At 55.8% G+C, this 16291-nt stretch overlaps 5 protein-coding genes across 5 annotated transcripts; 2 read left to right on the forward strand and 3 right to left on the reverse strand.

The window, feature by feature from the left end:
* Positions 1-956: 956 nt before the first annotated feature.
* Positions 957-2199, reverse strand: CCMA1212_001049 (Dimethyladenosine transferase; the record flags this gene model as incomplete). Its single annotated transcript, XM_073698489.1, has 2 exons — positions 957-1701; positions 1760-2199. 2 exons carry the CDS (start codon positions 2197-2199, stop codon positions 957-959), a joined length of 1185 nt encoding a protein of 394 aa, XP_073563028.1.
* Positions 2200-2564: 365 nt separating this feature from the next.
* Positions 2565-5351, forward strand: CCMA1212_001050 (Pre-mRNA-splicing factor prp1; the record flags this gene model as incomplete). The annotated part of the gene is made up of 1 exon (XM_073698490.1): positions 2565-5351. One exon carries the CDS (start codon positions 2565-2567, stop codon positions 5349-5351), a length of 2787 nt encoding a protein of 928 aa, XP_073562941.1.
* A 420-nt stretch (positions 5352-5771) lies between these two features.
* On the reverse strand, positions 5772-6429 carry CCMA1212_001051 (uncharacterized protein; the record flags this gene model as incomplete). Its single annotated transcript, XM_073698491.1, has 3 exons — positions 5772-5942; positions 6049-6164; positions 6315-6429. The coding sequence occupies 3 exons, from the start codon at positions 6427-6429 to the stop codon at positions 5772-5774; spliced, it is 402 nt and encodes a 133-aa protein (XP_073562942.1).
* A 1611-nt stretch (positions 6430-8040) lies between these two features.
* Positions 8041-12617, forward strand: CCMA1212_001052 (uncharacterized protein; the record flags this gene model as incomplete). The annotated part of the gene is made up of 4 exons (XM_073698492.1): positions 8041-8441; positions 8495-8692; positions 8759-9622; positions 10378-12617. The coding sequence occupies exons 1-4, from the start codon at positions 8084-8086 to the stop codon at positions 12615-12617; spliced, it is 3660 nt and encodes a 1219-aa protein (XP_073562943.1). The 5' UTR covers positions 8041-8083.
* Positions 12618-13565: 948 nt separating this feature from the next.
* On the reverse strand, positions 13566-15741 carry CCMA1212_001053 (Protein phosphatase 2C-like protein; the record flags this gene model as incomplete). Its single annotated transcript, XM_073698493.1, has 7 exons — positions 13566-13909; positions 13998-14258; positions 14355-14561; positions 14628-14712; positions 14776-14849; positions 15019-15325; positions 15733-15741. The coding sequence occupies 7 exons, from the start codon at positions 15739-15741 to the stop codon at positions 13566-13568; spliced, it is 1287 nt and encodes a 428-aa protein (XP_073562944.1).
* Positions 15742-16291: the final 550 nt, after the last annotated feature.

Raw genomic sequence — 16291 nt, forward strand, 5'->3', positions numbered from 1 at the left:
CCTTCTTCTCCCCCATCCCTTCCTTTTTTTTTCCCCTCTAGTTTTCCATTTCTGATCTTTGTTTGTGTACATCGAGCGCGCATAGCGAGGTTTCTTACGGAGCAGAGGCGTTGGATTGCAATTTCCAACAATATCATGGCTTGTTCGGTTACTGGCAAGGACAAAGTTGGCCCTGCCTAGGTGTTTTTTGGGTCTTTTGTGTGTCAGAGTTCACCGGGTGTGTAGAGACTTACCCTCTTCATCTTCGATTTTTTTTTTTCTTTCTTCCTTTCCCCCTTTCTCCTTTTTCTATTCCCTTTTTGAGACATGGCATACCCCGCTGGCTTTGAGACGACATAATCACTTCTTAAGCAACAGATGCACAAGATGAAAAGTAAAAAAAAGAGAGCACACGAGGCATTCGGATGGAGTTTTCTTTATTCCTTATCTTACGCATGATAGATGAGAGAGTGGCAACTACTTCCCCCCTCTTTTCTTTGTTTTATGGCGGTCGATCCCGCTCGTATGCAGCTATTCTTATTCTTTCTTTCTTCGATAGGAGGTGAATTGATGCATCAGATGGAGTTTACAGTAAACAAAAGATACAGTGAACAAAATGAATCAGAGCAATACATGATTTTCATCACGGATGTATATATTTGGTAGAATTTGTCATGAGATTGTTTATTTTTGAACTGTGATTCGTGATCGTGAAGATATGATGCTTCTCAGATGGCCCATGAATTCTTTTATAACTCCTGAAACGCCCCTAATCGCCGGCCCCTTTTTGTGAATCATTAACATGATCATCAACAGTGTCAGACTAATCCTTCTGAAACTCATGTCCATGAGCCCACGACGGCTCTTGTATACCAACATTGGAAGGGTAAAATAAAAGAAACTGCTCAAACGAAGAAGAGAAGAAAAAAGGGAGGTTGATAGAAATGGACTGAAAGAGAGAGGATCTCGTAATCCGTTTATGAAAAGTGAATGCCCTCCTCGTTAAACGCAAACAGCATTCGCAAAAAGTCATTCTCATCGCACTTGCTCGCCCGCTTGTCCGCCAGCTCCGTCACGTCCTCGAGCACCTTGCGGATCTTCTCGCGGACGAGCTCGGCGACCTTTGTCTTCTTGCGCTTGCTCTTCGTCTTGGAGGCGTTGCCGGCGCCGGCGGCTTTCGAATCCTTGAAGAAGCTGGGCGTGTCCTCGTCTGCGTCAGCATCATCGTCAACGTCCATGCCGGCGTCGTCGGCGCCCCCGTCGACGTCCATCTCTTCGTCATCGTCTTCTTCTTCGGCGCCTTCGACGAGGCTCTCATCGACGGGGACGCCGTTCATGGCGCACCAGGTGCGGTAGTTGCGCTCGACCATGGCGAGCACCTCCTTGGTGCCCAGCCAGCTGGCGCGCAGCGTCTTGTTCTTGCGGACGAAGCACACGCGCAGCAGGCCGTCCCACTCGTCCCAGCTGACGTTGGGCCGGTCCTTGCCCATCTTGGGCTCGATGCGCACGACCGAGGACTCGACCTGGGGCGGGGGGCGGAAGTTGTTCTTGCCGACCTTCATGATGTGGGTGATTTTTGCCCAGAACTGGGCGTTGACGGAGAGGCGGCAGTAGAGGGCGTCGCCGGGGCGGGCCGTCAGGCGGAGGGCGAACTCGCGCTGGAACATGAGGACGGAGCAGCGCGGGGGGTTGGGCATGGAGAGGAGCTTGAAGACGAGGGGGCTGGAGATCTGTTTTTCGTTACGAGATTTCGAGGGTCAGTTTTATCGTTTTGACTTACAACGAGGAGGAATGGAGAAGGAGGCAGCGGTTTACCTGATAGGGTGTATTTGAGATGCAAACGTCAAACGCCGGCAGCTCCGTCTTGATCACGTCTCCCAGCAGGACCTCGAGCTTCCGCTGCTCGGGCTTTCCCTGCACTCGCTTAGTGACCTCGGCCGCCATCCTGGGATCGAGCTCGACGCAGATGCATTTCTTGGCCTGCTCGAGGATGCGGACCGTCAGGTTGCCTGTGCCCGGGCCGACCTCGAGGACGGTGTCTGTGGGCTTGAGGAAGGCCTTTTGGACAATGGCGTCCGAGACACCGGGGTTCTTGAGGATGTGCTGGCCAAAGTTGGTGTTGAACTTGAAGACGTTGTTGGTCTTGGAACTCTTTCCGCTGGGCTTCTCGTAGGGGCCGCTGGAAGCGTTGTTGCGCTTCCCCTTTTCGGCTTTGGCCATCTTGGAGGGGATGGGACGTCTATATCGGCGCAAATTTGGGTATAATTCGAGGAGCGGCGGTTGCGGTATCGTGGGGAGACGAGGGGTGATGATATTGGTGGGAGACTTTTGTTAAGAAGAAAAAAAATCCCGAGGCGGAATTATCGATAAGCGGAAAGGCGGGTACCAGGTTTTCAGTAGGGGTGTCAATTTTGTCACCCAGATTGCGCGCCACTTGACCCAGAATCTTCACGTGGCAAAAGCTCGCTTTGCACACCTACGGCAAGGCTATTGTTGCCTCGCGACAGTGGCTTTTCGGCCTCTCTCAACCATCAACTCTTTTTTCTCCTTCATCACCCGACAGTTTCGCCCAAGACGCCTGAAGGATGACGTCCCGACGCGACTTTCTGAGCCAGCCGGCTCCGGAGAACTACGTCGCTGGTCTGGGTCGAGGTGCCACTGGCTTCACAACCCGATCCGATCTTGGACCTGCTCGCGACGGCCCCAGCGAGGATCAGATCAAGGAGGCGCTTGCGAAGCGCGCTGCACAGCTGGGCCTCGTCCCCGAGGGCAAGAAGGGCAAGCAAAAGGAGGAAGAGGAAGACGACGAGCGGTACCAGGACCCCGACAACGAAGTCGGATTGTTCGCCGGCGGAGTCTACGACAAGGAGGACGAGGAGGCAGACAAGATCTGGGAATGGGTCGACGAGCGAATGGACCGGCGGAAACGGCAGCGAGAGGCCCGCGAGCAGGCCGAGCGGGAGGAGTACGAGAGGAACAACCCCAAGATCCAGCAGCAGTTTTCGGACCTGAAGCGCGCCCTGGCCACGGTGTCGGACGAGGACTGGGCCAACCTCCCCGAGGTGGGAGACCTGACCGGCAAGAACCGACGGAGCAAGCAGGCGCTGCGACAGCGGTTCTACGCGGTGCCCGACAGCGTGCTTGCGGCGGCGAGGGACTCGGGAGAGATGGGCACGACGGTCGTCGACGATGGGGCAGCGACGAGCACGACGGACGCATCCGACGGCACAATGACCAATTTCGCCCAGATTGGTGCCGCTCGTGACAGGGTGCTGAAGTCGAGGCTGGAGCAGGCGTCTCAGACGGCCGGCGGCGAGTCTGTCATTGGAAGCGGGACGAGCATCGATGCGCAGGGATACATCACGAGCCTCAACAAGATGCAGGTCAACGAATCACAGGCCCAGGTTGGCGACATCAATCGAGTGCGAGAGCTGCTCCAGTCTGTCGTCAAGACGAACCCGAACAATGCCCTGGGCTGGATCGCTGCGGCTCGACTGGAAGAGCTGGCAGGCAAGCTTGTGGCGGCGCGGAAGACGATCGACCAGGGATGCACGCGGTGTCCCAAGAGCGAAGACGCATGGCTGGAGAACATCCGGTTGAATCACGACTCACCAAACAGCAAGATCATTGCACGACGCGCCATCGAGGCGAACCCCAGATCTGTTCGGCTTTGGGTCGAGGCGATGAGGCTGGAGAACATTCCCAGTCACAAGAAGAGAGTTATCCGGCAGGCGCTGGACCATATCCCAGAGTCGGAAGCGCTGTGGAAGGAGGCCGTGAACCTGGAGGACGATCCCGAAGACGCCAAGCTGATGCTGGCCAAGGCTACGGAGCTCATCCCGCTATCTGTAGACCTGTGGCTTGCCTTGGCACGGCTGGAAACCCCCGAGAATGCGCAAAAGGTCCTGAACAAGGCTCGAAAGGCCGTTCCCACGTCTCACGAGATTTGGATTGCCGCTGCTCGTCTCCAGGAGCAGCTTGGCCAAGGACACAAGAGCGCTGTCATGAAGCGAGCCGTTCAAGTCTTGGCAAAGGAGTCAGCCATGCCGAAACGCGAGGAATGGATCAGCGAGGCGGAGAAGTGCGAAGAAGAGGGCGCCGTCATCACTTGCCAGAACATCATCCAGGAGACGCTGGGTTGGGGACTGGACGAAGACGATGACCGTAAGGACACATGGGCAGAGGACGCCAGGGCGAGCATCAACAGAGGCAAATACGAAACCGCAAGGGCCATTTACGCCTACGCACTGCGCGTTTTCGTCAATAGTCGGACCATGTGGATGGCTGCGGCGGATCTCGAGCGGAATCACGGAACGCGCGAGTCCCTGTGGCAGGTGCTGGAGAAGGCGGTGGAGGCGTGCCCCAAGAGCGAGGACCTGTGGATGATGCTGGCCAAGGAGAAGTGGCAGTCAGGAGACGTGGACAATGCCAGATTGGTGCTCAAGCGAGCGTTCAACCAGAACCCTAACAACGAAGACATCTGGCTGGCTGCCGTCAAGCTGGAATCCGAAAACGGCAACGAAGAGCAGGCCCGGAAACTGCTCGAGGTTGCGCGGGAACAGGCGCCTACGGATCGCGTCTGGATGAAGAGCGTCGTCTTTGAGCGGGTGCTGGGCAACGTCGAGACAGCACTCGATCTTGCGCTCCAGGCACTGCAGCTTTTCCCTGCTGCCGCCAAGTTATGGATGCTCAAGGGCCAAATCTACGAGGACCTGGGCAAGACGGGCCAGGCTCGAGAGGCATACGCCGCAGGGGTCAAGGCGGTGCCCCGATCGGTGCCCCTGTGGCTTCTCTACTCCCGCCTGGAGGAAAAGGCCGGCCTGACTGTCAAGGCCCGTTCGGTCCTCGACCGAGCGCGCCTGGCCGTGCCCAAGAACGGAGAGCTCTGGTGCGAGTCGGTCCGCCTGGAGCGCCGCGCCGGCAACCTGGCCCAGGCCAAGTCGCTCATGGCCAAGGCGCTCCAGGAAGTCCCCAAGAGCGGCCTGCTGTGGGTCGAGCAGATCTGGCACCTGGAGCCTCGCACGCAGCGCAAGCCGCGCAGCCTGGAGGCCATCAAGAAGGTGGACAACGACCCGATCCTGTTCGTGGCCGTGGCGCGCATCTTCTGGGCGGACCGCAAGCTGGAGAAGGCGCAGAGCTGGTTCGAGAAGGCGCTCGTGCTGGACGCGGACCGGGGCGACAGCTGGGCATGGTATTACAAGTTCTTGGTGCAGCACGGCACGGACGACAAGAGGGCCGACATGGTGACCAAGTGCGTGCTCAACGAGCCGAGGCACGGGGAAGTGTGGCAGGCTGTGGCCAAGAATCCCAAGAATGCGAAGAAGAGCGTCGAGGAGATTTTGAAGCTGGTTGCAGCCGAGTTGGAGCAGTGATTTCTTTTGGCTTGAAAAAAAGGGTAGAGCAAGGGGCGTCTATTTGGTTTTGAAATGGCATGGGAGTTAAAGACAGGGCTGGGATCCTTTTGATGATTTTCTTTCATTTTCTTTTTGAGAGCGCCTTGCATCGTGTCGGTTTATCGACTGGCAGTTGGTCAGGCTGCTCGTAACAACCACAAAGTGTATGCATTCACGTCCAGAGAAGAATAGAAGATGTGGTAGAAATCGGCGAATGGAATGACTCAATTACTAGTAGAAGTTTGCTCACAAACCCAAGGTATTTTCCTTCCCCCTTGATCTCAAACGAAGAAAAGGACGGATCACAGTCTTTTGCTGCGACTTTCAACTCACACGCGCCGTCTTCCACTTTCTTTCTTCCTCCTCAACAGTCTTTCTTCTTAGATATTCTTTCTTGGTTTACTTGCTGCCCCCAAACCAGCTCGAAATACCACCCTTCGCCTTGGCCGCACCATCCTCCACCTTGCGGTCGAACTTGTCGACGGCCTTCATAGCTTCGCTTTTGGCGTCCTTGGCGTATGCCTCGGCTTCCTTCTTGAGCCTGACGGCTTCCCTGTCGGCTTCAGCCAACTATGAATCACAGCAAGAAGCTTGGTTAGCCTGTGTGTACAACCCAAGAGAGAAGTGTTGTAAATGAGTGGAAAATAAGGAAAAGGTGGGGGGGGGATGTACGCACAGCCTTGTCGATTTTGGCGCCGGCTTCCTGGCCGTAGCCCTTGAGTTCCTTTTCGGCGTTGGGGGTGTTGCCGGGGAGGTGGGATCTGATCTTTGCGGAGGCTCGGTCTGCGTCACCTGTTGATGGGAAAGCGCCGTCCCAAGTCAGTCATTTTGATCATCCAAGAGATTGTCCCGCTGCTCAGAGAATATTGTTGAAGAAGAGCGAGGGACAGCTCTCCAACGGTTGTGAAAGGGAGAATGGACCGGGGTGGCTATTGGGCGTACTCTCAAACTTCTTCTCGGCGGCCTTTGCGTTGCCGCCAGCGCTGTAGAGGTAGTATCCGAGTCCGCCGACGGCGCCGGCGCCGAGAATCAGGGGCATTCGTGACTTGGTTGACATTTTGAAGGTTGTTGTGTGTGATGGGTGTGCGGTTTTTGGTGGTGGTTAAGAAGGTTGTTTGGTGAGAGGTTGCTTTGTGTGGTTTGTGAGGATATGGGAGGTGAGAAGTTGGGTGATGCTATTGGGTGGCGAATTGGAGATGCTTTAAAATGTAAGGGATTGAGAGCTCTTATCGGTTATATAGATAGCGGAAGGGGAAAGGAGAGAGGGGGGGAAGATGGAGGAGGGGAGGAAGGGATTAAGATGGAGGAAATCACGAGGAATCTTGGTTACAGTACTAGGTAGCTGGATACGAACAACCTTGGTTATTACGTGGGCTTCGGACACTTCTGGATACCCAAGGTAGAATTGTATGATGGGTATTCATCTCATCTGTTTGCTTGTAAAGCGTTACCGTTGTATACATACTTCATTATGACGCATGCCTGTTTTTGGGTATGGGTGAACACGCTCTGAAGGGCGAGAGGTTCGTGATGGTGATGCAAAGCATTGGCCGTGGATATACATGACGTAGTGTGGCAGAGGGAGCGGGGCGGCAAGTAGGTACGTACAGTACGGTACAGTACCCCGGATTTGGGTACGGGTTGCTCTGGGCTATATCGACAACTGGAGGTACCTATGGAATTTGCTCTTTTGGGGGAGCATCATGACATACCTAGCATACTGAAAGAGACTGATCGACACCTTGCCAATTATTCAATGATTAGAGACGATATCTTCAATACACACAAATGGCCAACAGGGGTGATGGCAATCTCGAGTGTCGATACTGCAGCTGATGGCTCATCGTCAAGACCTCGATTGTCGATCGCGGCCACGATAAGGTAGGTACCTAAAGTACTTCTAGCCAGACTCCACTGAAGGATTGCTCTTCCGGTGCCTGTCCAGGTACTTGCAGGCGTTAACAACCCGTGCTGGAACTTGCAGCAATCCGTGCTAGGGAACTGCTAAGCATCTAGCGCGCCGTCTGTAGCCGCCATTACATCATTGAAGCCTCAAGCACAGCTAAACAAGGCTTTATAGCAACGATGGCCTCGAGCATATCATCTTGGCACGATGGAGGAAGCAAGATGGCAATTCTCTTACATTGGACTACCAACACGACTGGAATAGTTGTGTAGGTGCTTGCAGAATACAGATGGCATGCATTGGTTTGGTCAATCTACTGTCCAAGGTACCTAAGGTCTCTGATCGTGAGACTCCCTTCCCCCCACTCAATCGCGCTATTGGTGGCCCAAAGCAGTAAAAACAACTTGGAAGCACCGCCTGCTTCCTTCAGCTGTCCTTGTGCCTTTTCCTCCTGTTACCTACGAGAACCTCCCTCTTACTTCTCTCCTTCTGGAGCCGTTTTGGTTTTCGTCTGCTGCGGATTCCTTCCTGGACCCTCTTTCCCTACAATTCTAGACACGGTCCAATGAATGCTTGAGGCGCCGGGGTGATGCATCGTGGCTTTTCTCTTGCCCGCGCCTCAAGCTGTTGTTAGTCGGTGACGTGAACTCGAACGAAACCCTTCTTCCGTCCGGTTGCAATCCATCCCGCACGCTCTTCCTTTGGCCGACGTTCGCACTGCGCACCATCTACGCTCTTGATTCGACAACCGTAACTGACCAGAGTCTCTGCGACACCCCATGTCTTGCTGACGCCGGCAAGCAAAATGCACGGCTCTCGCCGCGCTGCAACCCTGCAGCCGGGTGACTACGACCACGAAATCACTCTCACGGATGACGAAGCGGCCCAGTCGCTGCGGCCCACGAGCTCCGTCTCCGTAGGCGGAGTTTTGGCTCCCACGAACACCTCGACGCGCCTGCTTTCAGACGGGGAGCCGGAGACGGAGCAAAACCAGGGCCAGCCGCCGGACGATGGCGAGACGGAGCGCCGAGATGACGCTCATCTGCATCCAAGTGCCTCAAGGCGCAAAGATGGCGGAACAACGTGCCAGGCAACCACATTGGAGACCACAAGCGAATTGGGCCCGTCACAGTCTGGCGTGACGCCGTCAATTGAGATTCGGGGTAGGCTGGGTTTGTTCCGGGATACAGAGCGGTAGGCTGACTCCTTGTCGCAGCTCCAAGCGTCGACTCTTTGTCACAGCTCCAAGAATCGCAGCGCACGCCCAGCTGGGAACACCGCTCAAGGCCAAAGTCGAGGGAGAAGCGAGAAACGGCCATAGACATTCTCTTTGAAAACGAGAGAGGGGGGTTCATGTGTGGCGTCCCCTTGTTTTCCAGCGCAGCCCTTGGTTGCCTTGATCCCACCCCCTGGAGTAAGTGAACTCGCAGAATAGCAGCCAACGCGAATAAACCGAGAGATTTAACCAGCCACCTCGCAGCCAACGCATACCATCATCCATCTCCGACGGATATCAACACGGCGCAAGTTCCCGATCCTTCATGGGAGTGGGTATGGCCTGAGTGGCGGATCAACCACCAAGACGACACCGACGAAGGCGGCTGGGAGTATTCTTTCGCCTTTCAGAGGCCCTTCTCATGGCATGGGCCAACGTGGTGGAATTCCTTTGTCAGGCGCCGTGCTTGGATCCGTATGAGGGCAAAGAGGCGCCCCGAAGACCTGCCCGCCGATCCAAACTTGCTTCCGGGAGTCGACTATTTCAAGATTCACCCGACCTCCGTTGTCGGTCTGCCCCCGTCTGGCAGTGTAGTCGGCAGCAGAGTCCCAAGCAGGGTCCCCAGCAAGGTTAGTCTGGCGCAGGCATCGTCTGCTGGGCATCAACAGGAGCGGCCGCATATTGAGGATATGGACATGCTTCTTCAGGCCTTGCGCTCTGCCAGGATTGACCGGGAGAAGAGGGAAGCCATCGAGGACTACATCGAACACGCCATAGACCTCTCGGAGCTCCAGCATGGGATGCACGAGATAATGTCTCTGTTCATCTTTCAGCAGTCTCGCCGGCAGCTGCTGTCGTACCTCATGCAGAAGCATGATGAGATTGCCGGGGCATGGGAACAGGACAAGAGTCCGGAACTGAGGCGACGCAAAGAGGCCCTCGATGCTGCCACCAAACACGCCGAGGAGGAGGTCTGCAAGCTGGCCTACTGGAGCGATGTGAAGCAGATGGCCGAGAGCGGGGAGCTGCGAGACGTGGTTGACTCTTGCGAAGGGCTTGGAATCGATCCGTGGCAGGGCCTGGACAAGAGTGCTCCGGAGCCTCCCCGGAATGGCAAGATGCCGCAGCGTTGAGACTAGACAAGTCTGTACATATACCCCCCTTCTTCTTCTTTTTCTTATTTTTTTTTTTTTTTCAAAGAAAGAGACGGAACTGTTTTACGCATGATTTGAAGAGCTATATGTCATATGAACTGGTACCGGTCAACTGGCGTTATTCGTGGACAGGTTGAGGGGCACGATTGGTTGATACAGTATACTTATTCATGGCCGAGTCATCTACCTACGAAAAAGAACACGGCATATGGCGATTGGACTCTAGGAAACGACTCATTAGGGGTTTCTTAGAATATTGAAATAATCAAATCTGTTATTTGAGTTATAGTGAACACTGCTTATGTATATCACTCGAAGATCACATTAGCTGTAGGTTAACATTGGAGGGCTTCTTTGCGTACAGCGTATAGCACGTGACCACTGTCAGAAACCAAAGAGGCAACGAAACAACGGAAATTCTCTTATCGGCGCTTATCGGCCTTCCAGTTCCCCGATCTTGTACCGCTTGCGAAACTGCCCGCTCTGCCTCTTACTGCGACATAAAGCAAACAACAATGCGCACCTCATGACCAATGTTCCAAGGGATCAAGTCGATTTGGAGGACTCGGTCCCAATTCATCCGCACGCCTGCATCTCGCCCGCCTCGCCCGCTGCCATGGCGCCCCTCGGCATCTCTTGCCCTGGCCTCGATCCGGCGCCTTGCGTCTTCGGCGGCCCTGACGAGTGAATCTGCCGCCGGGGAATCGCGGGATGCTGGAGTGGAAGCAGAAGCACAAGCACAGGCAGAAGCTGAAGCACGAGAAGCTGAGATTGGCTTCCCCGATGCATCCGTCTTGCCCGTAAAAGAGGCGGCAGCAGAGGCACACGCCAAAAATGCCCGGAACCGCATGTTCAGACAGGCCTTCCAGGAAAAGAGCCCGGAGCGGCTGCGAGAGGCAGAGCGGAAGCTGGCCTCGCCGTACGTGCCCACGGTGCGCGACTACCCGTCCGCTCTGGCCGCCAAGGAGAGCAGGACGCACGCGCTGCAGGTGGCGAGGGTGCAGGTCGCGTTCGACGACATCTGGCGGCACTTTGGCCACGGCATCCCCGACTGGAGCGAGACGTTCAACCTGCTCAAGCGGATGATGACGAGGCGGAGCGAGCCGTCGAGCATGGCCGCCATGCGCATCGTCCTGCCCAAGTCGTGGGCGCTGGAGCTGGGCAGCAAGAAGATTGAGTTTGTGGACTCGACGACGGGCCTGCTGGCCAAGCTGCGCGTGTCGTCGGACCACCAGGATCCCTCCGCCATCATCCTGCGGGGGAAGAGCTCGGTGCTGGCCAACGCCGCGGAAGAGCTGGTGGCCGCGTGCAGGGACGTCGAGGTGTACAAGCTCGGGGAGGTGGCGGCCTTTGGGTACGAGGTGCAGCGCCTGTGGCCGGGCATCGAGGGGGCGGCGGATGGGGGATCGCTCATACCCGACGACAAGCAGGACAACATCTGGGTGCATCAGGAGTACCAGACGTACTGGATCGATACGCCGTACGAGGAGGCGCCCCGGCCGGAGCAGTGGACGATGGAGAACCTCGACGGGTACATCAGGATGCTTGTCTGCGGCCGGCTTCGTCCGCACCTCGCCCTGCGCTACTATGCGAAGCCGGAGAAGGACGGCACCTTTGTCGACACGGATGGCATCCGAGTCCAGCTCATCATGGCTGCGCTCACGGATCCCGGCGCCAAGGCCTACATCACGCCGTCGGTTCTCAAGATGGCCATGTCGTTGATGGCGCATAAAGGAGGCCATCGAGCCGACGCGGATCGACTGCTGACGCTGGCCGAGGAATGGGGCATCCCTTTGGATACCGAGGCCTACAACATCATGCTCGAGGGTTACGTCACCAAGCGCGACGTTGCCTTCTTCCACAAGCTGCTCCTCAAGATGCAGCAGCGGTACTTTCAGCCCAATGCTCGGACATGGTTGCTGTTCCTCGAGCTCGTCGAGAAGGAGATGGAAAGGAGGCAGATCATTGTCGCAATGTACGACCTGGGGCTGTTCAAGGACCCGGCCACCCGCAGAGGCATCGCCCGGATCATGGCCGCGCACGACGCCTACGTTGCGTTCCGGTCGGGCAAGCGGCTGGACGCCTTCATGGCGGAGCAAAAGTCGCGCTACGGGGACGACTGGTTCACCACGGACGCCATGAACAGCATCCTGACCGAGTTCTTCCGCTTCCACGAGCGGGGCCACCGCCGCTTCGACGACTTCCGGGGCCTCATCGACAAGCAGTCCGAGGACGGCCGCAAGGTGGGCACCGACACCATCAACCTAGTGCTCGAAAAGTGCCTCGTCTACAAGGACTGGGACACGGCCATCTGGGCGCTCACCAAGCTGCACGAGTCGGGCTGCGAGGCGGACCACCTGACGTACCAGTACGTGATCCGCCTGGCCATCCGCCTGCATCTCCCGCACGCCCTCGGCGTGGCCGTCTTTTACGCCGCGCTGGAGTACAAGCTGCGAGACCTCACGCGGGTCATCCTACGCCGCCTCCTCCTCGGCCACTCCAAGGACGCCTTCTGGCTCGAACAAAGACCCCTCATCATGACCAAGGAAATGGGCCGCCTCCTCATGGAGAACAAGGCCCAGGGCATCTCCCGGGTCGTCTCCCGCGTGGAATGGGCCATCAACACCGCCTGCGAGGGGTACAAGCCGTCCAAGCCGCTCGCCAAGACGCTCGACCTCGCGCAGAGGACAAAGGACCGGCCGCTGCAGCTGCGGCGCGCGTTCCCGGACGATTTCACGTACGAGGGGGCGCACGACGCGAGGCAGGACATGGCCGTGCGGATGGAGAGGGTGGAGGGCGACGAGAAGAAGCCGGTGAATGAGTTTTTGACGTGGACGTTTGATCCGCGGACGATGGTGAGGAGGTGGGACGAGGAGAAGGAGAGAAAGGCCAGAGAGTGGCTGGATCGGCATGCAAAGAAGAAGGCTGGCGATGGGCAGGATGTGCAGCAGCAAAAAGACGGCACTTGAAAGCTCTATGGGTACGGGTATGTCATGACAAAGAGGCGGATGGACATTGGCTGGGCATGGTATGGTATGGTATGGCATGAGCCTTTGGGTGGGATTGTCTCTGTAAATTTTGTTTTATGAACAACTACAAACACTGTATACTAGCATACATCATGAAACCTCGCATATTGTAACAATATAGATTCTTATACATCGGTTCCAAAGAACTGCGCCCTTCTACGCTCCACCTATCAACCAACTACCTACCTTACCTACCAAACGCTTGGAAGGCAGACCTCCCCACAGTCACATCATCTTCAGGTCGATACAACCCCCCCTAGCTACCGTTATAGAAGGGAAAGACTCAGCACAATGTATCCATAGCACGGCCTAGACACGAGCAAGCAACATATGTCATCAGCGTCACACAGGATCAATTTTATAAAAGGGGACCATAGACGTTGGACAAGGTTGGTTGGGTATCAGAATGGATATACTGGGTTCTGGAACAGCAAACAAATACAAAATAAGGGAAAAGACAAGAGTGAAAGAACAAGACGAAGTAAAGTGTCGAGGCAGAAAGAAGACGATGAGATCCGTGTGTGGGAAAGAAAGGGGTGAGGCGTCAAATCGAAGACCATGATGCTGCTGCAAAAGACCCAACTCTCCTTTGATCCAAATATTATACCACCGGTACACCGAATATCAACAACGATAGAAGAGGAAACCGTGTAACAAGGAACACTCAATGTCTAAACCGTCCCTACGCTCTCTGCCTTGTCTCCCGATTGTTTCGTCCCCGAGCCCTCTTCCGTCTTCTCTCCCTTTGCTTTAAAGATGCCCTCGCGCCTGGGTTTTGAGTAGCGGCGATGTAAAAAGAGAATTATGCCACACGTACACAAACACACACCATCAACAACACCAGGGCAGGCTTCAAGGAGACGAGCCCAAAGAATTCAAAAGGACCACCTAATCCTTCTTACTCTCCTCGGGTGTCTTATCTTCTTGCTTCTTCTCCGACCCATCCGCAGGTTTGGACTCTGCCTCTGGTGCGGGCTTGGCCTCTGTCTCCTCCTTTGCCTCGGTCTTGCCGGCGCTCTTGGGCACCTGGCTCGCAAGGTCCTTGTCCTCGTCAGCATTGTCAAACATCTCCGTGTCGTCAGAGCCCGTCAGGACTTCGGTGCCGTCGCCCAGGAAGATGATGCGACCCCGGGATCCGGCAAGGCTAAACTTGCCGCCGCTGTCGGCGTCGACGTCGTAGCCGCTGTCGCTGTCTTCGTAGTTGTGGTGAACGCCGGGACCGCGGAACTCGGCTGCGGGGGGGAAAAAACACAAGCAGTCAGTCATTCAGCTCCGCGTCTATGCGTGCTTGTGAGAAGCAGGGGAACGGCTCGCTCGTACCATATTCCGGGGGGGCACAGGGGCCGTCTCCGTTGGCCACTCTCTTGGCAATTTCGTCATACCACTCCTCCTTGGTCTTGCCCTGCAGGAAGCCGATGATGACCATGGTCATGTTGTCGCAGCCAACGCCACCAGTCTCTGAGTTGGATGCCAGACAGTTGTCCATCATGTTCTCGCAAATCTTGTCCAGATCCTGCTTGGCGGCGATGCCTCGTCGCACAAACTCGATAACAGCCTGGGAGGATTGGCAGTCCCAGATTCCTAGCCAGGAGCAGAAGCATCAGTCGAAAAGCCCCCTTCCACAGAGCCCAGTACATCCATGCTGCCATTCTTCAACGTGTGCCGGATCTCACTCACCGTCACAGGCAATCACGAGGAACTCGTCTTCCTCTGTGAGCTCGTGCACTTCGACATCAGGGAAGGCGGTAACAATCTGGTTTTCGGGGGAAAGTTCGGCGCTCTTCTTGAATTCGAAGTCGCCAATGGCACGCGACAGCGCCAGATTGCCGTTGACTCGGCCAAAGTCGACGAAACCGCCAGCGGCTGTGATTCGGTTCTTCTCCGCTGTAAACCGCAAGGGCACGCAGTCAGTATTGCCCATCTAAATACTGACTGAATGGATGCACAAACTTTCAAGCTGAGGCTTGTGGTCGTTGGATAGGGGTTTGGCCCGTCCCTTGATGCCCAGCACGCTTCGAGAATCACCGGCGTTGGCCTACACGAGGTATACCTTGTTAATTCGAGTGGCGAGATATCGTCGGAGTGTAGGAAGACGTACGACATATAATTTGTTTCCGGCAATCAAGGTGACGCAGGCAGTGCAGCCAGAGACTTCCTCTTCGTATTTGGGGTCTGTGAACAATAAGACAGCCCAGTTAGCCCAAAGTCCGGTTCGTGAAAGATAAATGCAGGATGATGCACGGAACAGAAGGAGCAGAATGGCTGCGCAAGCCAAATGTTCCCCCCTGTCCCATAGCGCAAGCGGATACGAGATATGGCGGATAATCATGGTGTCGCGTACCGTTGAGAATAGCCCGATCCGTAGCGAGGAAGCCGTCCTTGAGACCCTGAGCATAATCGCCGGCCTTGAAGCTGTCTTGCTTGAAAACAATGTTGTGGATGTTCTCGCCTGCGAATAGCGCTACTTTGTCTCCTCCGTGTCCGTCAAAGACTCCGAAAAAGGACAACCTGTCGGGGTGCTTCTTGGTGTCGTTGTCAGGTGGGGGGAGATTCAGCTCAGCCGTGTGAGCGTCTTCCATGCTGATGCGCCAGCCTTGCATGGCGGACACGCCGTAGATGAGTCTGTCATCCTCGCCCTTTTCGGATGTCTAGATTGTGATGGAGAGGGAGATGTCAGCAATTGCGAGAGCAGTCGAGAGCGAAGAGACGATGGGCTGGTTTTCGAGAAGATGGTGAAGCAAGGCACGAGCAAGGAATGGACAAGCTGTGCGCGGCGGGGTCATGCGTGGGCTTTGACGATGATGTGTCTTGACTTGATGCCATCGTGGCGGGATAGCGGGCAAAGCCGCAGAAAGGGCCACAGCAAAGCTGTCAAAGCAGAGACCATGGAGGTCTTGTCCTGATACCGCCCGTGCAGTCGATGGATCGCGAGGTGCCAACAGCAGAGCAGCGGAACACCAAAACAGGAGAAGAGCAGAGCATCTTGAGGGGCTATGACGAGGGCGGTATGGCGCGCTCAAAGCGAAGAAAGATGGTGGAATAGCGGGCGTTCGACGTAAAGCATCGCATCTCAAACACGCACCTTTTCGACAACGGGCTCCGAGAGGGTTTGGCCCATGGCTGCGACGTCTCACGAGGGCCGGAAAGCGATCGAAGGGGGAGAAAGCGTCGAGGAGGGGAGAAGCAGCACGACAAAGATACTGGTCTTGTTTCTATGCGTTGGCGACTTAGGGCGGAGGACCTGCCGAAGGGAAACCGTAGGCTGTGAGAGGCTATAGGACACGGAGCGTGATAGAAGGGAAAAGAACAAGAAGAAACAACGACGACGTCGAGGCGGATCGAGGGTCGTGTGTGGTGTGTGCGTGTGTGTGGTGGTGGTTTTCGGTTTGTGATGCCAGCAGAGCAGAGCGCAAAATCGGCTTCGCAGGAAGCGGGGTACCGCGATACCTCAGCCAGTCAACGCCACACTTTGGTTTTTTCCCTTCACTTTTGGTGCTAGCAGTGCCTCTGCTACGGCAATCTCAACGGCCTTTTCTGGTGCACTTGAATTTTTTTTTTTTCAGGTCATTTTTTTTTTTCTCCGCAGGTGCTACAGCGAGTCCAGCGCCTAGGCT

This window comes from Trichoderma ghanense (genome assembly GCF_004382785.1).
Source record: "Trichoderma ghanense strain CCMA-1212 chromosome Unknown scaffold_0, whole genome shotgun sequence".
NCBI lineage: Eukaryota > Fungi > Ascomycota > Sordariomycetes > Hypocreales > Hypocreaceae > Trichoderma > Trichoderma ghanense.